Source organism: Nanorana parkeri, unplaced genomic scaffold (genome assembly GCF_000935625.1).
Source record: "Nanorana parkeri isolate BGI_ZX_2015 unplaced genomic scaffold, ASM93562v1 scaffold1812, whole genome shotgun sequence".
Lineage (NCBI taxonomy): Eukaryota > Metazoa > Chordata > Amphibia > Anura > Dicroglossidae > Nanorana > Nanorana parkeri.
The window spans coordinates 94,647-118,924 of NW_017308080.1; the positions used below are offsets into that span (position 1 = coordinate 94,647).

At 40.7% G+C, this 24,278-nt stretch overlaps 1 protein-coding gene across 1 annotated transcript in view; it reads left to right on the forward strand.

Annotated features, from left to right (window-relative positions):
- ITGB6 (integrin subunit beta 6) overlaps window positions 1–19,779 on the forward strand; it is a 61,486-nt gene extending 41,707 nt beyond the window's left edge. Inside the window, exons 9-15 of the mRNA XM_018571704.1 lie at window positions 3,873–4,007; window positions 5,174–5,582; window positions 6,071–6,293; window positions 7,729–7,826; window positions 9,717–9,836; window positions 15,952–16,118; window positions 19,108–19,779. Of these exons, the coding sequence (XP_018427206.1) occupies window positions 3,873–4,007; window positions 5,174–5,582; window positions 6,071–6,293; window positions 7,729–7,826; window positions 9,717–9,836; window positions 15,952–16,118; window positions 19,108–19,194 (1,239 nt within the window). The 3' untranslated portion in view covers window positions 19,195–19,779. The remainder of the gene's footprint in view (window positions 1–3,872; window positions 4,008–5,173; window positions 5,583–6,070; window positions 6,294–7,728; window positions 7,827–9,716; window positions 9,837–15,951; window positions 16,119–19,107) is intronic.
- The last annotated feature ends 4,499 nt before the right edge of the window (window positions 19,780–24,278 follow it).

Genomic DNA, 24,278 nt, shown 5'->3' on the forward strand with positions numbered 1-24,278 from the left:
GGGGGGGTTAATATTTTTTTTAGCAGAAGTGAAAGCCCCATGTACAGCCTGGGTAAAGATACAAGGGGGCTTCAAGGGGAAAAAGGGATATTTCTCCCTACATTTACTTGCAGACCAAGCTACCCAGCAGAAGTGAAATTTACAGGAACTGAAACAAATGTAACACTGCAAGTTGTGCTTACCATGATCACCTTTTATTCACATGGTGTATCTTCCAACCTCCATATTCTCTTGATACAGTTTTGTTTTCTTTGGGATGCTTCATTTCCCATTTAGCAACCCAGCAGAAAAGCATTAAATGTTAAATCTTTTTTTTTTTTTTTATTACTGGATGCTGTTTTTTAACATATATTCAAAGGTAGTGTGTAACAAGTATACGTCCACAAAGAATGGAGCAAGTAGCTGTTTCAAGATATTTGTGGAGTGAGCAATGATGACACTTAACTCCAAGGGAGTCACAGCTTGGCTGCATCATGCCCTTACTCTGTGAATGTATCAGAGGACTAGTAAAGTGTTATTCTTTAAAGATGAAATGCACTTTTCTAATATAAATGAAAGTTTACTCTTGATTCAAAGTCAGCAGCCCTAATATTGTGATTTTTGTCAGGGTAGTTTTGGAGATACAGATACTTTTTCTAAATGTCTTCACCCACGATATGCACAATTTTCACCCAAAAGTCACACTTTTTATAAATGGGATCAGTTGAAAAAAGAGCAAATTCTGAGTGAATGTTATGTAAGTCTTGAATGAAAACATTCATAAACACACCCCTTAGGGTAAAAATCTAAGGCTTCATTCACACCTAAAGTGAATGTGCAGTTTTGGATTCCTGCAGCCGGAATCCCAAATATTCAATTTAGAAGTGGCCACTGCGACCTGTTCAACTTAATGATTGATCCAGGGACAATGGTCTATTCCAAACTGTATGTAATCGTATCACATACGATTACCTGCAGAGTACCGATTACAGATGCGGCCGCTGTCACCTAGTCATTAACTTGAACAGGTGACAGTGGCCAATTCTAAATGGAATATTAGTAGGTTCCTGCCGCAGGAATCCCAAAATGCACATTTAAACTATAGTGTATGTAGACCAAAACATTTTTGTTTCTTTTGATATTTCTAGAAAGTAAAGGTAAATCCAACGTTTTTAACTTATCATGGGAAATCTGTTCCAGTGACAACTGTCCAAAAAGGAACATCCTGCACAAGTGTGAATAGGCCCTCAAACTTAAAACCGAAGACAAATTGTTTGTTTGTACATACTTGGCCGATAAAGCTGATTTTGATTCCAAAGAGTTAAGATTTTCCACAAAGCGGATTTATTCTAGAAATACAGATAAAGCATTTATACAAAAACCTTTCACACAATGGTCCAAATTCACCCTGGCAGGGCACTATTACTTTTACTGACACCAACAATGGGGCACTGTTCCTCCCACTGACACCAACAGGGCACTATACCTCCCACTGACACTAACGATGGGCACTATTCCTTCCACTGACACCAACGATCGGTCACTATTCTTCCCATTATTACCCATGACGGTACACTGTTCCTCCCAGTATATAAGTATGAGGCATTGTTCACCCCACTATAGGGCACATTATATTAATTTTTACTGAAAACAATGATGGGGCATTATTCCTGCTCCCACTAACCACAGGCACTAGGTAATTTTGTTCTCCCACTGCTCACCAAACCTGGGACATTGTTTACTTCCACTACGTACAGGGAATTTTCTACTCCTACTGGCCACAGTGCAACCCCCTAGGGTCTGAAGGACAGTGAACTGGACCTTTGTTTGGAAAATGTGAGGACCCCTGGTATATATGGTCTCAGCCACAATGCCAGTTTTTTACAGCATGTCGTGTTTGGCAGGCAGTGGCACTTTTTATTAACTGCATGGGAGTGCACTGCAACCATGTGCCAAAAGCTTGGCATATGGTTGTGGCATGGTATTTCAATGTAAATTCCACCTTTTGGAATTGAAAAAAAAAATCAGTCATTCAGAAGCCAGCAGTATTGCCTTGTGAGCTCCTGTGAACTGGCTCTGAACTGCCTTTGAAAAGTGGTCCACCACAAATCAATTTTCAGAGACATGTGTAAACCTGCCGCCTCTTTGAAGGCCTTAGCAATACTTAGATGGACTGCTTGACACTTTTTCTCTTTGCATATGAACAATGGTTGACCTCGTCTTCACACATTTGGATATAGGGCTGTAGGTTTAATTGTAATGCATTCACTTGTAGGTTTAATTGTAGTGCATTACTTGCCACAGTGTCAAAGTCTGGTCTGCGTATGTGTGGGTGTTTGTAAGAATTATTTCCACACTTTGTGTTTTGAATGGTTTGTTTTGGAGAATTATTATGTGTACGGTACAAGTAAAGTCATTCAAAAGGAGGCTTCTGAAAGCAGGTCTCCTACACCGAGAGTTTCTATAAACAGTAGTAAATTCTGTTTGGCAGTCAGCTGCAGTGTCCTCGGGCTTTGGATTGTGAATGAGCTTCTAGGTTTACAAGCTGAAGCCTGTCTGAGATTCTTTCATTACAGATGTTTCATCCAGAAAGCAAACATACGTATATAGAGCTAAAGCTGAACTGCAGGCAGATATCGAAGACAGAGTAATGCATCTCTGTATTTATTAATACATAGAGTCCTTGACCTGGGATCAGAGACGTGTGTGCTGCTAGACGTCAGAATGAGCACATCCAGTGGCAGAAAACTGAGAGACAGCTCTGAATTTAAGATGCCTATTGCAGCAATAGTTTCTTTTCCATTTTATCTTTACATTGTTAAGTTGTTAATATTTATTAATACATTTCACCATTTGTACTGTTAGGACTCATGCACATTGCCTCCTGTGGCCGTAGAACGTCAGTTCCTGGCTTATGTCCCCCGCCATAGAGCCACACAGCCTCACAACGTACAGCCTCCCACAGAAGTCAGTAGCTGTACACTGGTACATCTATGGGATCTCTGGGATAATGATGAGTGGAGAGACAACAATGGCTTCTAAAGTAAAGCTCTTGGGATACCATTGAAAGGCCTGATTCTCTCCTAAGTGCCTGCATTGAACTATCAAGGTGGCACTGGGCCATTTGTGGCCATCTTAAAGCTGGCCACACACCAGTAGAATTTTGTTTGTAAATCTGTAATTTTTAGAAATTGTTCATCAAAGCTTTTGATGGTACCACCATGGAGTCAACAAATGTCATATGTTTTGTGTTGTGTTGAACTCTAATGTCCAATTTTGGGATGCACGGAAGTGATTCATTCATGTTAATGAAAGTTCTACTTCCAGATCAAAGTTTTCCAAGCACATGCATATTACAATCATTACAGCCAAGAACCACATTCACAGTAAGAATTTTGTCAATTCAGAAATGATTCAAGAATAATGTGAAGAAAAACGTGAAAGAAATGCTCAATCTATTTCCAACTTTAGGCTGTGCAGCAGTAAATTCTGCATTATAGATTGGGTGTGATAAATGGACCTGCACAGTCCAATCAGACTTTAGCTTTCAATCTCTAAAATACACCAACAAATGAAACATTGGATTGTGGAAGCCCCCATTTATTTTCAAATATTGCTCATGGCTTAATGGCAAATTAGCTCCATGGCTTAGGTTTAGGTTAATACATATAGCCATATTATTATTTTTACTTACATAAATGTAAGTAAAAAACAATAAAGATCTATCCCCCCACCACTCACCAGCTCCATTACTAATGGTGATTTAAGCAGGCATGACTCACGGAGCACTGTAACAAGGGGACTTAAGAAATTGCTGACATCTTGGCAGAAAATAGGCTGAATGTTAATGTTGGAGTGTTAGCGATATTGCTGAATCAATTCTCTGTTTTCAGGAATTGAGGTCGGAAATTGAGCTTGAAGTATCGGGAGACACCGATGGACTTAACCTCCTCTTTACCGCACACTGTAACAACGAAACATCCATCCCAAACAGCAGGCGGTGCCAGCAAATTAAAGTTGGGGACAGAGTGAGTACTCGTATAGTAAATACATAATTTTTAGAAGGAGAGTTCTGAGAGGGCCATAGAATTTCTAGTTAAAACTGGTATACATGCAGTCAGTTTTTTAACTGGGGTTGATCCAGAATTTTGTAATGGATTATATTAATATTAATGGATATTTGTTTGTAGTATTTTGGAAATTAAAGTTATGTTCGGTTTGCAAGCTCATCCCTGATATCTGAGCATATATAATCCATTAATATATCCATTATATAATATCTCATATATAATGATCCACAATGGATGTTCCTGTGGAATACGATGTGTGTCAGAAATTGGAAAATCCCTATTGGCGACAAAGGAGCTTTCCCTACCTAAAGTAAATGCACGCTCTGTCTATGTTGTGTGTCACTGCACAGACAGAGAAAGACATGTGAGCTGTCTACCAGGTTACCACCAAACAGTTCACATCCCGTATTCAATTACTGAATGGATACAAGGTGTTCTCTGATTGGATGAGGTGGAGATTGTGGTGTCATCTGCCCCCCGCTCTTTCAATCAGAGAACACCTTGTAACCTTGATTTGATTTGTTTCAAAATTATACATTTTCTGTATTCACTCAAGAATGGTAAGGGGTTGATGTATAACTCTTCTCCCCAACGTATAGCTTGGCAAATGCCGATCGCACGGAGGTGCATAGAAAATTCCTATGTGCCTTAGCACAATTTAGTGGCGGTAGTGCAGCGTGAACAGCATTCACCGAGCTATATGCTGGGCTGGAGAGTTAAAAATCAGGCCCTAAAGTGTTTTGGACCTTTGAATTTGAATGGTCAATGATTTATTTTTTTAAAATGAGAGAGTGAATTTACTATAGTAATACGCTGGCAAACCTAGAGATCTGTATTCCCTGTTGTAGCTAAATGTGTGCCAAATGGCATACCAAGTACCCGAGAGTCTATTTATAACTGTTTTCATGCAAGATACATGCACCTTTCACCCAGGAGTCACACATTTCCCAATAACATCCAATGTGTAATAAAATAAATATGTACAGTATATGTATAATAAATAAAATAAATATGTAAATCTTAGGTGAAAGTTAAATAAATCTTGTGTGAAAAAAAATCCAGACACATCAGTATTACAAGGAAACAACACAAGTTCATTATTATGCATTTATTTGTTTCTTCAGGTTTCCTTCAGTGTGACTATAAACTCAACTTCCTGTGCCAAGCAAACGCGACACATAGCCATAAAGCCTTTAGGTCTTCAAGAGAGCCTGGAGATTGAGATTCATTCGGAGTGCTCTTGTTCATGCAAGTCTAAAGCTGAAGAGGAGAGCCCCGAGTGCAGCCAGGGAAATGGCTCGATGGAGTGTGGAGTGTGTGTATGTAAGCCAGGCTTCCTGGGAGCTCAGTGCGAATGTAATGAGGCCTCTCTGAACAGCAGCTCCTGCAAAGAACTGGATGCGTGTAGTGGCCGCGGGGAGTGCTTCTGTGGACAGTGCGTCTGTAATCCATCAGTATATGGACGTGTCTATGGACATCGCTGTGAATGCGACGACTTTTCATGTGTTCGGCACAGGGGACTTATATGTGGAGGTAAAAAAAGCCAATGGTAAAAAATCAAGTTTTTAAACCTTGTAGGAAAACCAGTCTTCCTGATAAATCCAAAGCCATCAACAAAGCGCACCTTGTCCTTGCTGTTTTTGTTATAGAGTACCCAGGGCTGGATTTCCATATAGCCATAGAACTGCCCCACCACCACCACCCTGCCACCTGGTTACACGTACGTTTAGGTTGATTGAAACAACAAACACAGGGGATCGAAAAGGAGAGGTAGGCCCATTAGAGTCATTTACATGAATATAATCACTATAATTAACTCAGCAAACAGAAAACCATAACACTGCTAGGAAAAGCATAGAATTAGAATTGTAAAATATATGTCACTCTTATTTTGTGAATTCAGTGATCAAGAGAAGCTAAAAGGTACCTTTGGCTATGTTTTTGACCTGTTTATCATTTGTATTACCTGTGGAGCATCTCTGGTGTGTGAAGTCTATACTGTTGTGTTATGACCTCTACAGGCCATGGAGACTGTGAATGTGGAGAGTGCGCCTGCCACAGTGGATGGACTGGCCCGTACTGTAACTGTACCACAAACATAGACCTTTGTATCTCAGAGAGTGGAATTCTGTGCAGTGGAAGAGGTAAATGTGAGTGCGGCAAGTGTCTCTGCTATGGCGCAGGCGTCTCCGGCGATACTTGTGAGAGATGTCCAACCTGTGGTGATCCCTGTGACTTTCAAAGGTAATTTGTTGTCATAGAGTTATTTTAACCTCAGCTTTTAATTTCCACTGAACTATCAAGTAAGGTAGCATAACAATTAATAATGTATAAATGCAGCTTTTTGATCTTCTTTACCCTCCTCAGACTTTGGGAAATTTATAACATTTTCTAATTCCTGTCTCAGCGGTACAATGTTAATGCCCCGTTCAGATGGACAGCAAGGGGGCAGTTGATCCGCATTTTTCCACCCCCCGACTGCTCACTTAAATGCTAAAATAGTGGCCACTCAGACATGTATATAACATATGCAATGATAATGTTAAACAGCATGTCACATTTGGGAGGCGTGCTGCTTGCCAAATGCAACCAATGTAATCAATGGGACTGCGCCAGATCCACGTGGATACGCAGTTGGAGCACAGTATTGCAATTGAAAATTGGGGTAAAAAAAGACGAGAAAAATGGCATTCAGGATGCTGTAGTATCGCCTTCTGAACACCAGGCAGCCAGGCAGGATATTAGCTATTGAAACAGGAGGTGAAGGGGGTACTTACTCATGTGACAACTGTCTAAAAGGGAATTTCCTTTCATGTTGTAGAGATTTTTCAGTTCCTGTTTTGTCTTCAGGACGGGAACAGAAAGGAAATGCTCCCAAATAGACACAGATATAAAAAAAAACTACGGTTTTAAGGCATTCTCTACTCTATCCACAGCAAAAAATGCCTTTAGATATACGTTTACAGCAGTGCTTCACCTGAACCCCATTCTAAAGTCTGTCCCTAACCTGTACCTTAGAACCACCTATACCTTAAAACTGTAAATGTCATGTGAAGTTTATAGTGTCACCATGATAAATTTAAAAAAATACCTTGATAAAAAATCAGGTCAGACTATCAGCACTGAAAAATCTGAACTGAAATCTGCACGCTGAAACTTGATGATCTGTTATAGCTTAGAACATTGCAATTCTCAGTAGCAAGAATTTCTATTAAGCTAGAGAGCCGGGGGAGACCTGGCAATGATTTTGCTATAACCCCTTCGTGTAAGTAAATGTAGATGAAGCCACTTCATTATTTTTAAAGCATCACCCTGTTTACCAGATTATTTTTAATGCAATACTCTTAACAGAGTTTTGATGGATTTTGGGCCTTCGGGCAGTGACAGGAGCAAGGTCAGGAGTCTGGAACATTAGATCTAAGCTAGGGAAAAAAGAAAGATTATGCATCAAATTCAGGTAAGATGACTAAAGAGCTGTTTATCATACAGAACCGTCTGACAAATCTAGCCTGCAGGACAGCTGCAACTCTATGGAATTCATGAGATAATGGAGGTTTTCTAAAGCTGTTTTTCATCACAATGTCTTAGGTTCTGCGAAGTTTAAAAAGTAATGCTAGGCTGGGGCATGTATGGTGTCCTCGTTGCTAGTGACTAATGAGTTGTGTGTTGTTTGTTGCAGACCCTGTGTAGAATGCCATCTGCTTTCAGAGGAGGAGAAAACAGCATCATGTGCAGAGACATGTCACCTACTGGATGTCACGGTCAGCCAAGATCAAGGTTCGTATGCTTGTAGTAACTGGCATTGCAACAAGGCTCTCAGAAATCTCCTTCCACATGGTTGATTTGACCCTACATGGGGATGATGTCATCCCTGGCACCAAATTATGCCTCTTTGCCGCCCACTATGAGATAGTGTTAGTAGGAGGTCTCACGTACTGGACCTATATGTGAGGACGTTTTAAGTGACCCTAATGAAATGCTGTGTAGGAGACCCAGAGATCTACATCAGTGGTGTTTACAGTTCAGGGGACCTGGTTGCGACTGCAGACGATGCAGCCATGAAGACCACTTAGTTTTAATTCTCATACTCCAACCATAGTGTGGCCACGCGTGGAGGATCAAAATAAGAACAGAATGGGCAGCTGGCTGTTTTGGGCAAGTTCCTTTTCCTTTAAAGCTAAACTCTGGGGAAAAAACATACAAGAGGCATGTACATTTTTACTGTACATGAGTCTTGGCGTGCTTTGTGTATTTTTTCCAGATCTCTGCAGTAATCCAGCAGGAAACTTTGCCTTTGTACAGGGGATTCCTGTAATAAAGACCAGTCTCTGCTTTTCTCTCTCGTTGTGCAGGGTGACTGGTCTTGTATCTGCCCCCACCTCTAGTTTTTATGCAAGCAACTTGTAGTTTGTTTGCAACAAAGCGACTCTGCCGCTGGGTTGGAAGAAGAACCTGCAAAAGAAGAGGCTGTATACTTACCAGTCCCGAAGTGTGCTCCTCCGATCTTCGCTCTGTTGCAGAGCAACGGCCTCTTCAGATCCAAAAACACTTCCACTAGTGTTACATGCTTGGTGCCCCCCAATGTCGTTTCTTCTACCAACCTCTTCTTCACTACAGGACACAGTAGTGACATATTGATCAGTTGAAGGAACCATTGCACGCAGCAAGGGGTGCAGGCATGTGACACTCCTGGAAGTGTGGAATGAAGATTCTTTAGGCAGCCATTGCTCTTGAACACAGCTATGATCAAAGGGACGGTGAAGGGATAGGTGAGGATAAAGCCTCTTCTTAGGCAGGTGGTTCTTTGATACATTATTTTTAACCCAGTGACAGAGCCCCTTTAAATTCTACATATAAAACATATGAAAAAATATGTAAGAATGCTGAAACTCCATCTAAAAATAGTTCCAAATAAGTGTTATATTACAAGCACACAGATAATCCTGACTGAAAGTAGTCAGTGCCTTCCTTTAATAATATATAAAATATATAAGCTGTTTCAACTACTGTTACAATCTATTCTTCAACCATGTACAGGATCTTATCAACGTGTATCTGCCACTGAGCAGAGAGTAATACATCACTCAGAGAGACCTTAACCATAAATAACTTTTCCTCTTCTTTCTGCAAGCGAGTCACATTTCACAGAGTTGACATTCCTGGTTTTCTTTACTTAACTGATTCCAACTGTTGTGACAATCTATAGCAAGCCATGCATAGTAAGACGCCGCCTTGGGGTATCAGTATCCCTTAATAAAAGAATTTTTGCTAAGATCCAAGTGTCTTCAGGTAACTGGAAGTAATAGAAAACACTCTGTTGCCTTTTAACACAAAATGAGACTATTATGTGCTACTGGCTGAGTCCAAGTTACATTGTTAAGGCCTGCCGAATGGGCGGCCATTTTGTGATTCAGATGAGGATCAGTGACTGACATATCCGGAATGTACTTAGACAAGAATAATCAAAGCCAGACGCAGGTATGTCCCTGTAACCAAGACAAAAAAAAAAAAACCCAAAGAATTATTGAACTTTCCTCTGCAATTTTCTCCGCCTGCTTCCATCTTAACCATTGGTGAGCTTGGACTTGACTTGACAATCCATCAGACCTTTTGTTTTGATGTCATGCATTTTATTTCAGCTGTCTCTTTCCCTTCTCATCCCTTCAGATTTCTCCGAAGATAAATCTATTTTCTGTAGCATGCAAGGTGAAAATGAATGTGCTATTACATTTTGGATGGCCACGGACGAGCTCGGAAAGAAAGTCATTTATAACCTGAGCCAAAACGGTAGGCATTTAATATTGTCTGTCACAGATTATAATGTGAACAGTGGAAATGTGACAAATTGAGCCGGCCTGACAAAATGGCTGGCAAACACAATACGGCTATTTAGTGCATATATCTTATCTCGTTTACCGCTGACAGGGAGCATGGAAATATGTTTTTATAAGCAATACCCATTATCAGGCTTATGCAAAGCAGGCATATATACAGAGTGGAAAGACATATTAAGTGAATTTTAGGAAAGGTTCGAGCCTGTGTGTAGGCGGACCCCTCTCATACTATACATAGTGCAGTGTCTTATTAGAAGATAAATGTTTATATGGTATATTGGCAATTTATTTTTACTTTCAAATCTGCTTCCATAAATATAAAAAATACCCCGCTCAGCAGGAAAAGCAGGGCATGGTTTCAAAAGAAAAGCCGTAGTTGTAAAAGTCCCCTGCATGCCAGTACACTAGAACAGACAAAAAAATGCACATGACCCATTTTTAGAGCACAGTACACCACAATGCACAGTATATGCATTATGAGTGTCATTCACAAAATTGTGTGTTGGGATAATGTGTGCTTTTTTACCATGCATTAAAGCAACCCTTGAAGGGCTTTTTTACACCTGTATGCTTTGCTGTTGTTAACTTGCATTGTGTTAGGGCAGCCCATTCATTATGAATAGGCTGCCAAGGCACTTCAACAGACCAGTTAATGAACATGCATGTTTTCTGCAGATGCAGTGTAGCGCTGCACTACACAACACATGGTATGTGCGTAGAGTACATTGGGGTGCCATTAACTGTGAAAGGCACCACAGTTCTCAGCACATAGCATTTTGTGCAGTGGTATTGTGCTGCCTTCTGGACATCTCGGTGACCGTACTCAAGTTGACCACCACTGCTCTAGTTCTCAATTTTAGTGAAAGCAGTCAGTATACTGTGTCACTGGAAGAATTACCTTTGGAGATTAGAGAGAAAATAGTTTTGCTATACGGCCCCATTACACTTACAAGCTGACATTGTGCTCTGTCAAGCTAATAAGGCCACCTATGATGGAAGAACCCAATAAGTCCATCTATGATGGTCAATAAGAAGTCTACACACAATATATGATCAAAAGTATGTGGACACACCTCCCAATGATTGAGTTCAAGTGTTTCCAGTAAAGGGTACTGTTAATGTTACAACATACAAAGCAATGTTAGACTATTAAATGCTTACAAGCTTGTGGTAACAGTTTAGGAAAGGCTCATTTCTGTCCCAGCGTAACTGTGTCCCTGTGCGCAAAGCAAATTCCATAAAGACATGGTTTGATGAGTTGGCATGGAGGAATTTGAGTGGTCTGATTAGAGACCTCAACCCTATTGAACATCATTGGGATTAATTGGAATGCATATTGTAAGCAAGGTCTTCTCAAGCATTATCGGTACCTGACCTCACCAATTCTCTTTTGGCTGACTGGGCACAAATTCCCTCAGACACAATCCAAAGTCTTGTGGAAGATCTCGGAAGATAGAAGGCCATTATAGCCACAAAGTGGGGCAACTCCATATAAATTGCCAATTTCTTTTTAGGGCTTGTTCACAACAAGTGCAGTGCGTTCCAGAGCGGTAGCTGCTGGAACGCACAGCAATCGCTTACTGAACTTCCCCCTTCGTTCTGGGGCGTGGTGGCGCATTGAAGTCAATAGGACGCGTGGCAAAACATTGCCTGCATTCTGGTCCACTGCGAATGCAAAAAATAGAGCATGCAGCATTTTTTTGTGTTCACAGTGGAACGGAATGCAGGCAATGTTTTGCCACAGGTCCGCATTGCAGGTGAGGGTGTGTGGCTGCGGTGCCATTGACTTCAATGCACCACCACACCCCCTCCTGCAACGGAACGATGAGTGAGCGATTGCTGTGTGTTCCAGCACCGCAATTGGTGTGAACAAGTCCTTAATGGGATGTCCATCAAACTCAAATAGGTGAGGTGTTCACAATCTTTTGGCCATATAGATCTTTCATACAATCTTGCGCTATACAACACTCATTGCACATTCGTCCGCCTCCCTCTAGTTGCAGTAGTTACATCAGATGTGATAACCTGTTTCCTGCAGCTCACCATTACAAGATCAGCTAATACATTTATGGCCAGGATGGCTGCATATTTCCAGGAAAGTATTTTGAAATGTATTTGTGCAAATCACAGTCTTTCTCTGGTATTGTCTGACGTGGAGTCCCATGAGTAATCATCAGTCTGTTCATCTGTCAGCATTTCCCAGCTGTCTCAAAGCCGAAGTGTCACATGACACTCATCAATTTCTGGAGAATGAAAACGAGAGCCTTTGAGCCGGTGGAATTCCGTGCAAACGCTTCAGTTGAATGACGTGTATTGCCATGGAGAATGGCTTGTTTTCTCTGCAACTGTTCTATTCAAGGGTTTTTTTTATTTTAAATATCATGTTTTAACACTCCTGCATACATTTCCTCTAAAATGTTGTCTATATTGGCATGGCATTCAAAATATGAGCAATGCTTTACTGAGACAGGCGGCAGGAGGAACCACTGTGTGGGGAAGGAAGGGGGGAGACAGGTTTTCCACACACACTCAGAAGTGTGGAATATATGCAGCAACCTGGGTGCAGCAAAGTGGTGGCATTTCAATGCATAAGCCACTGGGAAGGTAAGTATACTGTATAACATCTTCTTTTATAGGCTTGGGGGTTTTTTTTGGACAAGTGACCCCTGTGGTGATAGCATTGCTTTAACTTTATCTCTAGCCAAAACTGTTTTTATAAGATTTGGATGAATTAGAAAACACTGTCAGGTTGTATTGCTAGGTTGTATTGCTAGGGAACTGATAGATATGTGGTAGGGCTTGACGAGAAGGAATACGATTAGATTTTGATGTACATAGATTTTGGTGCAAACAAGAAGGAGGTAGGGTTTACTCCTTGAAGGAGGTAAACCTGTGATAACAGTATATATATGTGAGAGAGGACCTGGTTAGGGTCCTATGCAGCTGCCTCTCTGGTTGCAATGGAGGGATCACTCATCAGAAGATCAAATCCTGGATGTGTATTTTGGAGAACCTATTTAAAATGGTCATCTGGTTTGAAGGATCATTTGAACTGTTTATTTGAACACAAATGTCAGATACAGTGAATCTATTTTGGGGGGAAATGGAACCCTCCTTCAGGGCTTGAGCAACAAATTGTAATTAAATCGGCAAGACCTGTCAATGAAGACAGCCGACTGGATTTGGGCTCATCCTGTAGATATCCACACCACACTCCTGACCGGTATACCCCTTGTAGGGTGCTGAAGTGACTACGGATGGTGCCACTTAGATTATGCCTGATGAAGGGACCCTATGCAGCCCCAAAACGTTGCAGTTTGCTTGACAAAATGCCTACACAATAAAGACATTCTTGGACACAGATCCTTGGTGTGCTGGTGACAAACTATAATCTTTGCACTTGGGCTCGGGCCCCAAATCCAGTCGGCTGTCCTTATAATGATTACATAATCAGGCACCTAATACCAGCATCATGGCCCACTTAATGTGCCACTGGGAAAGAGTTAATGGCATGGATGAACAGGGTGATTTTGGTGAAATTGGACAACAAGATGACTTCACTGAAACAAAACCTCCTAATTTTGTTAATTTGTTGCTTGGAAATAAAATCTTTCTTTTCTTTTTTAGAGGATGTTTTTGTATAAGGGGTTCTTTTGGCATTTAAAGCAGAATCTAGGGAAAATTAATCTTAACCACTGCAGTGGGGCTACCCCTGCAGAGCAAGGGTTAAGTGTTTGTTTTGGTCTAGGGAGGAATATAGCAAAGTTATACTCACCCATTCCTCTGAGCTGTTGGCTGTGAAAGCCCTCCCTCCAGCCTGTCTCCTCTTCTGCTGCAGCGATGGTACATCTCTTGGCATCCTCACATCCTATACACTGTGTATTGAACATAATGACTCACAGGACCTTAGAGCACTGCAAAGGACAAGGAGAAAGGCTTCAGGGACTGGTCTAAGAGCAAGCTGGCTCCGAGGATCAGGTGAGTATAACTGTTATTCTCCTCCCTAGATGAAAACGAGCACTTAACCTTTGCAGTGGAGGGGTAGCCGCATTGCAAGGGCTAAGAGAACATTTCCCTGGAATTCTTCTTCAAGACATTTTTTTTCTTCTCCTTTTTATCTTTCCTCTTTCTGTTTATTTGTTATTTGTATACTGATACTAGGAATATTTCATTTTACTTTTTTGTTCATTGTCAAATAATGAGTGTAATGAGTGGCTGTTACGCATTGAAAGGAGCACAGGTTCAGGATAGGTAAAAGGAGCTTCTGTTACCCTCAGGAGTCATATAAAGCCCATTGTACCCTTAAAAAAAACACCAACAACCACTTTAATTTTGACCTTCCCCATTAACTCCAATGCATCATAATCTTCCCATTTTGGGCTAAATTTCAGAAAATAAAAACTCAGTTTTGCTCACCTCTAATCAATAGTAGTTTCTGCCAAACATTTCTATAGGCACAATAAAGCCATTCATATATTTATCCTATTTGCTACATAAAAGAGGAGGATTTCTCGCCATCTATATTTCTCAGTGCCTTGTTTTGTCTGATAACAATTATTAAATACCCTCCAGTCTGCAGCGTGTCTGCGGAGCAGCGCTTAGCTCACAGTGACATCTAGTGGTTGCTGAATGGTCTGTAAGTTATTATTTAGTCATCATTATGCAACGTTATTTCTACAGAGTGACCTTCTTGTTACCATTTTGTAATTCAGGCTACAGCAAAGGAAAATTGTATTGCCTTAAAGTATCCAGCTAAAACCTTTTTTGGTAGAGTAGGGAAGGGCTTTTTTTAATTTGAAAATTCTTTTTTTTTAAAGTGGTACATATGCCATGCACAGAAATGGACAATATCAGGTACATAGGGGTACAGCAGGGTTGAAATAGAAATCTAAAGAATTCTCAGGTTCAAAGTAGACTTCACAGTTGCAAACCTGTTCTTGGTTGTTGGAATGGTTCTATTACGGGGTGGCAAGTGAGCGAAGGTTGCCAGCTCCGTGCTGATTCCCATCTTCAGGGCTTCCAACCCCGATACCATCGGTGCAGGAAGCCATAGGAGTCTATGCAGGCATTTATCACAGCCGCTCCGTGGGCTTTAAAAAGCTGTATGCCTTGATGGATGAATGGTGCCCCTACGCTGATTAGCCAACCTTATGACAACCCGCCTAATATTAATTAGGTCCCCATTTTGCCACCAAAACCGTCCTGACCCATCAAGACATGAACTCCATTAGACCTCTGAAGGTATGATGTGGTATCTGGCACCAAGCCATCAGTAGCAGATCCCATAAGTCCTGTAAGTTGCAAGGTGGGGCCTCCTTTTCTACCCTTGTGCATTAGTGAGCCTTGGCTGCCCATGACCAAGGCCTAAACCGTTCACCGGTTTTCCTTACTTGGACCACTTTTGTAGGTCCTGACCACTGCAGACCAGGAACATCCCACAAGAGTTTCAGTTTTGGAGTTGCTCTGACCCAGTCATCGAGCCTTCACAATTTGGCCCTTGTCAAAGTCGCTCAAATCCTTACGCTTGCCCATTTTTTCTGCTTCCAATGCATTAACTTCAGGGACTAAGTGTTCACTGCCTAATATATACCCCCCTAATTTCAGGTGCAATTGAAAATAAATAATCCTGTCAGTGGTCAGAATGTTATGGCTGATCACCGATATATATAGCACCCACCACAGATTGGATACGTTACAGCAGAGTACACAGCAGAGTATTTATAGAGGTGCTATCTCATCTGCATTTGAGGGAAGCAGGTCATTTTATTCTGGCTAATGTGAGTAAATCCTTGTCAGCTTTTTATTACAGAAAGGTCCCTGTTGTAGGTTTTCCCCAACCTCCTGTTCATTGAAACTGTTGTCATTGTGAGGGGAAATACTCTTGAGCGTAGCTCCAAATAGCAGGTTAAAAGAAAAGATTTATTCCAATTTTTCTTAAAGAATAGATTTGTTCAGACACTTATGTGTATATATATATTGTACGTTATTTCCTATAAGGTATACATTCTGAGGTTACCAGGTTGTTTTCTAATGTATTCTTTTTTTCTCTACTTTATTTCAAACTCTAGATTGCCCAGAACCTCCAAATATTCCCATGATCCTAACTGGTGTCTCTATCGCCATTGTGTTAATTGGCTTAGTGGTGTTGTGTATATGGAAGTTGTTGGTGTCCTTTCATGACCGGAAAGAAGTTGCCAAATTCGAAGCAGAGAGGTTGAAGGCAAAATGGCCACAGGTACATGTATAGATGATTTGGTAAATGTAAAGCAGTCACATCAGTTAGCCCTCTTATGCCGGATATGCCACTAGGCCATCTAGGCTAAGTCTTATGCCAGCATGCCTTGCAGACATAGCACATAGCTTGCCAGGATGCTGGAAATTGACCAAGTACAAGGAAAGCAGCCACTGCTTCCTGCAGTGAGTAATATACCTCGGCCACCCACACGAAGGCCCCCTATGCAGGGACACAAGGTGTTTAGAGGCGCATCTTCTTTAAAGGTAGTTGCATGGCGTTTGGGAATTATAAAAAGACATATAGGCACTCAAACAAGCAATAAATAGTTCCTTAATCCCAGAATAATCAAAATAACATAATAGCTATCATATGTGCCCAAAAATCTATAATATCTACAATATAAATATGTATAGAGGTAGTCCCAATACAAACTAAAATAATACTTGATCTAAGTGTGATGAGAAGCCACATGCAGCGAGGTCCAGGATAAGGAAGAGGGAGTCTATAACCAGGATAACATCAAAGACCGCACAAAGAGGCATATTTAGTGTAGTAATTGATAATAAGTTTAATCCAAGCAATAGAATAAAATCACACTCACAAAAGTGGTGAAATACAAAATGGGAAGAGCAGCACCTCGGAGCGAACAGATGCAGCTGAAAAGGTCTATCCCTGACCACGGGTGGGAAAAACACCATTCTGCAGCATCTTGATGGAAGGTAAGATCCACAGAGTCGGCAGTGAGAAGATCGGCCCTCCAGAAACTACAAATCCTGTTAGGCATTGCAAGACTTTGACAGTGTCTGATTATGTCTGTGTGGACATGTTTACTTTTTAATGATAATTTATTGAGAAGTTATTTCTTTTGTGTTTAAGGTGGAATTAACCTTTAAAGTGGTTTTTAGTGTTCTCAATGGTGCAATTGCTCCTGAGGATTAAGGGTAACTCCTCTGAACTATTCTGAGACTGTTCTACTCATTAGCGTCACTATCTTATATATTTTTGCAAAAAGCAATGAAACTGTGAAAAAAGTCAAATAAAAAATATAAAGCGATGGTATACAAACAGCGATCAAATACAAAAAAGGAAATACACACAAATACAAAGAACAGAGTAAAATAAAATACCCTGAAAAAAGAAGGAGCACAAAAAAAGAGTAGATCAATGTAAACAAACCACCAAAAGTTCAATTGGTGAAATTGAGTTTCTGCTTTGGCGAAATTTCACATAATTCTGCAGTCCAAAAGAGTCACTAAAAACAGTTACAACAAATAGCTGAACTTGTGGAAGGAAATCCTTATACTGCATTTCTATAGTGTAAAGCAAGGTATCCCAGAAATCCCTCAATCCCTATAGGTATGCTTACTTCTTGAACATCGCTGCATGAGTTTGGGGCATGACGATCTATGTTAGGCATACTTTCTTAAAACTTCAAACTTCTCTAGTTAAGATGCCCACAGTTAGTTTAATATCCATCAGGCAGGAAGTCTGAATTATCATATTGGTTGTGCATCATACAGGGAACTGCAGGAAAATATAAAAAGGTGGAAAGATATATGTTCATACTTGCTTGAGTTGCTTGGTATGTAGTATCTGATAACCAAATTGCTCAACTCTCACATAAACTTTAACACAATAAATGTTTTACATTTTCAGCTTTCATTAAAAATAATAATTGGTGATCCAGTCATAAAGGTTCTTTTATAATGTGGCAACGTTCTGCCTTTGTCTCCCAGTTGTGCTTATCGTTGTCTCCCGAAGTTTTAAGCAAGTATTTCATTAAAACAAAAATTGTTTATGATACATATTAAGTAAACGGAAATTTTTTTTTTTAATCTTAAAAATGCAATCAAGTACCTTAACTATTAACAAGGGAAGCACAGATACTTTTCGAGTACCAGTGCAGATACTTGGCATTTTCATGAGAACTACCAGGGTTGCAGCGGTTGCAGCTGGGACTGGGCTCTGGCACTCCCCCACTGTCCTGAAATCATTAGTGTGTATTGTTTTAGAAAAACTGTATTTTTAAGTTTTTCTAAAACTGTATTGTTTTAGAAAAACTGAAACCCAATCGCAAATTCCCCTCCGGGAGCATTTTCGATACCTACAGATTAGGCATTGGGCCTCCTCTATGATAACTAATAGATCTACTCTCCCAGCGCTAACAACCTTTGAGCACATATGTTACCACACACCTATGCAGCCTAAATTGATCTCTATCCTATATTCACAACTTAACTCAGTGTCTTCCCCAACGGATCATGCCTATACTCGCAGATGGGAGCTCGATCTTAATACATCCAGGCCCGCACACGAATGGCAGCAGGTATGGAAACTGACAGCCTCCTGCACGATTAACATCACTTCCTTGGAGACCGCTTACAAATCCATGATGAGATGGTATATGGTCCCCTCTAGGTTGACTCATATAAACCCCTCGTTCTCAGCTCTGTGCTTCAGAGGTTGCTCGACCAAAGGGGATGTCCTCCACACATGGTGGACTTGCCCCATGCTAACGAGACTCTGGTCCAAGACCTTTCAACTTTTACGATCTCTCTTTCATAAACCTATAACTAGGGATCCAGGGTTCGCACTCCTGCACTTCAAACCATCTGAGCTCACGTATTCCCAATATAAATTGGCTGTTTTTATTCTCCTAGCGGTAAAACAGGCAATAGCCCAAGCCTGGCAGAAGCAGTTTGTTTCGTTTGCGGACGTGAGACGCAGGATAGATTGGTTTTTCATAAACAAGAAACTCTCTAGTATCCTATTGGATACTCAAGAGAGTTACCAGAAGGTTTGGAATCCCTGGATCGCTCATGCACACCCTGAGCTCCCCTCGGAAAGTTTCACATACTTTTAAGACGATTGGAGATCCTGGTGCTGCAGTGCTAAACACCATGCTGTGTGATGACCCTTTTAGAGATATATTAAAATTCATGTCAGTGCCAACACAGCATTGTAACCAGTCCTATTGTTTTCTTTCCAGGATACAAACCCATTGTACAAAGACACTATCAGTACATTTAAAAATGTCACCTATGAGCGAGGAATAAGAAGAGACGGCGCAGCGTGAAGACATATTCCAATGGCTATGCAGAGGTATAGAAGATTAATGTATTCCAGATTCCTGGAGTTTTCTACGCAATTCAAGGCCCTGAGCTGCGAGTTCATTAGTTCTAGTAGAAATTCATGACTTTGCCATTCATCCGAACACAGCCCTGGGCCAAGGCAGAATCCATGCATCACAGAGTACTGAAGAAGAAAGAACTACTGAACAATGCGACGATTCGGACAGGGACATAATTACAAATATCAGGGGCCCATAGCAAACTAATAAGAGCCCTCTGCCTTCCTAAAGGACTGTAATTAAGGGTATGTGCGTATTTACATTTGAACTGTGTATTTGCATTGTGTTTGCACTATTTCTACTTTGTGCTTTTTCACATTCACAGTGAGTCATCCTGGAGATCATTAATTGCCACCGTGACTGTGACTATGTTACATACTGCCACAGTTGCAGTAAATGAATCTGAAAGCAACATGCACCATTCAAAAGTGTCTGGTACAAGCTAAGCAGGGCGGTGTGTAGTGGCCTTGATTTCATGGTAGAGATTAACACTACAGATTCAGCGTACCCCTTACAGCTGTCTAGACCTCATGATAGCAGGTGGTGTAGTGACAATGGATGGTGCCACCCTATGGTACCAAGTAGAGTAGTAGGCATCTCTAGCACAAAAATGTATGCACAAAATAGGATAAATAGTGCACTATAACCTCGTGACTATAAATGTCCCTATTTCTTGCATAATTTTGTGTGTTGATAACTCTTTGCTACTCTACAATAACGCTACAGTGACTCGCTGCAAAAGTATTGAAAAGCTAATGCAATACAACCGTAATTAAAAAGCCAGCTTGCCAATTGCTAGCCAAATATACCTTTATAATAACACTACAAAAGAATGATTGTTTTACAGTGGATGAAAAGCCAAACCTTTTTTTGTTAGCTCTGGATAGAATCTGAAAGGATTAGAACCTGTGTTGGACTTCTATTGCTGTCTGCATGTCACTGCATGGGGAGATCATGGGCTCATTAACATGGGAATGCACATTCTTACACATTCCTTCTCATGCAGAGACCTGCTCCTGGGAGGGACAGATGCTGCATGTATTGCGTGCATTCGCCTGTACCTCACGATGGGAGGACGCGCATGCATGCCGTTACATGCTGACCCAAACCTGAACATGCGTGCAGATCCAAATGCCTGCACCTGGATGCACACTGTCTGCGTCCAAATTCAGGTACCAAAATTGTAGAAATGTCACCAGCACACCAGTCTTTTTAAGATAGCAAATGCTTAATTTATTGAAGTTTTTTGTCATATGACCAACAAGCGCTTTGGGACCACACAGGGTCCCTTCATCAGGCTTTAGCATTGAAAATTCAGGTACCAGCACCTGCACCCAGGTTCAGGTCTGCGTGCAACCTTGTGCAGCCACATTCTCCCATAGGGAGGTACGGGCGGTTGCATGTGATTACATGCAGCACCTGTCCCTCCATGGGTGTGCACTCCCATGTGAATGAGCACTTACTCTCACTAGAGGTCCTGGTGACCATTGTCTTTGGTACAAAAAGTTATGGCAAACCCAAGAGTTTTTTTATAGGAACAGATGGTGAGAGGAAATCTTCTAGTGGGCAAACATGTTCTCGTGACAGATGTCAAAGGTGGGATATGCTGTCTGTTTGAAGAGATCGCCTCTCCCTGCTGTGTCTACAGGTCAAGAAGTGAGAGGGAAATCTACTCAAAAGTTCTAGCAGGATTCTTAGCCATTTTCTACTCTATCCAAAACTAGCATACATATCTTTAGCTGTGAAGTTGTCACAGGATCCTAACATATGCCTACATTCATCTCTTTGCTAGATGCCAAGTGTATAACACTTTGAGACAAAAGGGGTCCTTGTGGTGTGTCTTTCCATGCCCTCTATGTTCCATATACTATTAGGCCACACAGAAGTCACTTGCAGTGATTAATTAAAGCTATGATAGATCTGGACAATGCACCGATCATAGTGCTCCATTCAATACATACAGTATAATTACCCACTGAAACAACCATAAACCTTCATTCACTTTTTATTTTTATGTATATCCTGTTCTTACTTTACTAGAATAAAGCAACATTGTATTTTTCCAGATTCACTGGGATATATTCTATCCTTATTTTCCATCTTTTACAGACAATAATTAGACCACTGCTCATGAATATGAAATGTCTTAGCCCCTATAGAGCTACAATATACCGTTGATCAAATGTGCTGCTATGAAAATAGTTACAAATTATGGCTCTTTAGCTAATGCTACTGACAGATCTTAAAATGCAGTTTTACCATATATTACATAGTTATGTCACGGATCACCTGATGTCGTCTTCTTTCTTGAATAAGACCTGAATTAGCACTGGTATTATATATATAACATTGGTATTTTATCTGCGGAAAATGCATCCAAAACCACAGCTTGCGTAAGACCTACCATCCTACAAGCCATCAAATGACTGTCAAATGAATGCTGCTTTCAGATTCTGTGTTTTATAAGTGTATGTTCTTTATGTTCTTTGCACTGCATATCTGCTTTGAAAGTGGATTTTCAAGGAAAAAAACATACATTGTTTGCTTGAAGCCCCTCCGTGCACCATCATAGTAGGCTCTCCACCTCCCACAGCTCCCTCATTAACATTCACTTTTTGAGTTCAAGCCCTCTTTGAATCTGAAGTTGTAGCTTGGAAATTGGGAGCTTTTTTTAGGGGGGACCTTTTGGTGCTATTACACATAGGGATATGTAGTTTACTAGGAAACTAATTTTTTAACAGTAACAAAACACTGGCACTTCTTAAAGCATAAAAAGGAGTTGTATGTACAAATGCTGGTTACCTCTGAGCTTCACTGGTCAAAGTGGCAACGCCACTTGTGTATTAAAGAACCAACCTGCTCTGGACTACAAAAGAAAAGGCTGCAATGGCAATAGTTTCACCATTATAAGTGCTGCTCACACTTGCAAATATTTTAAAATGGTGGAACCTTTATTGAAATATTTTATAAAAAAATGACTTGTTTTTTTTTTTTACTATGTATGATAGAGTTGAAACGTTTTATGATTTGTTTTTTACTTATTTTCTTTACTGTGTTCCCCCACCATTGCTTTTTTATTATTATGAATGGATTAACCACAATGGGGGTCACTCTTAAAGGTCCTGGACATATCTGCAGCTGTGAAACCTATTCTCGATGGCTCTGATGCCATGCCAGGCCTTCATTATAGCGAGCACTTAAATAAGTCAACACAAACTTGAAGCACTAGTACGTTGAGTGGGAGTGGGATTTAGTAAAAATTGTACACTTTTCTAAGAAGCAACTTCGCCTGTTTCTGAAGCCCTTCAAAGAAATCTGGAACTGAATCAGCAAATTCTTTACCAGCTTTCATTGCTAATATTTCAGTTGAAGGTGGAATCTGTAGCCCCTGTTTATGGCTTCTGGCTATGTTTCCACTTACCTTAGAATTGTAGGTGTACTTTTCAACCTTTGAATGTCGCCAGTCCTGTTGCATTCTGAATAATCTGAAATATAGAGGTCTTGCCACCACAGTTCCCTTTAGATATTATAAATGATGAATGAACTTTCAGCACCTACCAAAAACAATATACATATAGATACATGGTGGACTGACCCTTGAACACTAATATTTTTCTACTCAAAATGGACCTCAGATCCATATGTTAGTTGTAGCCATTTTGTCATTAGGTACGATAGTCAGATAACCAGCTCACAAGGATATACTATCTTGCACCTAATCCCTAGTGAATTAATATGGTTAAACACTAAAACCAACAACATAATGGGCAACATAAGGGCTTTCACTGTGGGTGTAGTTGATGCATCTTCTTTGTCTTCCTGTAACAGTCTTCATGTCTATCGGTACCAGCACATACTCTGGATGATCATTTATGCTAAAAGATGATTGGTTGGGATGGTGCTGGCTGTGTTCACAGCATGACCAATTGACCATGGACCCATGGGCAGTATGTTTAGCAGTTGGGCCATGCCACAATGTCCAACTGCAATGTGTCTATGTCTCTTCAGTTTAAGGGGTCAGTAAACCAAATTCTACCTTGCTGTCTATAAAACTTATGTAAATGTATGCTAAATGGCCAATAGTTTATGGAAACCTGATCAACAGATCTGCATGAGCTTGTTGGATGCACCACCAATAAAACCAAGATTTTGAAGCTGTAAAAGCCTGCACTCATTCTGAAGTCTTTTTACAAGGTTTTGGAGTATGTTTGCATTCGGTCAAAAAACATTTGTTAGATCAGGTACTGATTCGGGATAAGGCATTCCCCTCTGCACAGCTGTGTGTAAAGAAAGTTGGATGCGTGTGACATATTGATGTTATATGGCCACATAGCATTCCATTCCTTTGTTTATGTGCAACTGCAGAGCAGGACTGACAGTTTCCTTCCAGGTTTGGATGAGCTTGGGTTCAGTCCGAACCCAAGTTCATCCCTAGTTCTGATGTGGGACCAGAAGACCTGGCTTTCAATTGGCATTACAGTTCATCCCAAAGTTGTTCAGCAGGGTTGAGGTCAGGGCTCTTTGCAGACCACTCAAGTCCCTGCAAGCAAGCAAACAAAGCATTAATGCATTTATGCAGCTGTCTGTGTACACAGGGGCACAGTCCTGATGCAACCAAAAAACACCTTCCCCAAGCTGGTGCCACAAGGTTGGAAGGGCACACTTGCCAAAAATGTCTTCCTATGCTGTAGCATTAACAGTTCCCTTCTCTGGAAACTCCTGCATTATGGGATGCCCATATACTTTTTTTTCATTTAGTGTGATGGTCAGGTGTCCCCAAACTCTTGGTCATATAGTGTAACATACATACGGTATGTAAAAGCTGCAGATGCTACACAGATCTGGACAACTGAGAAAAGGTTCTGATTTTAGTAGAGACAATTTCCTACACCTACATAAGTCACAAAGCAAATCTGGTCAGTCTAAATCTTCCTAAAATGTCTGGCAACATAGAACTATATGTATCAAAAAATACAAATTCAAATATATTCAAACAGTCGATATAGGGAATTTCACATAAATATTAATGA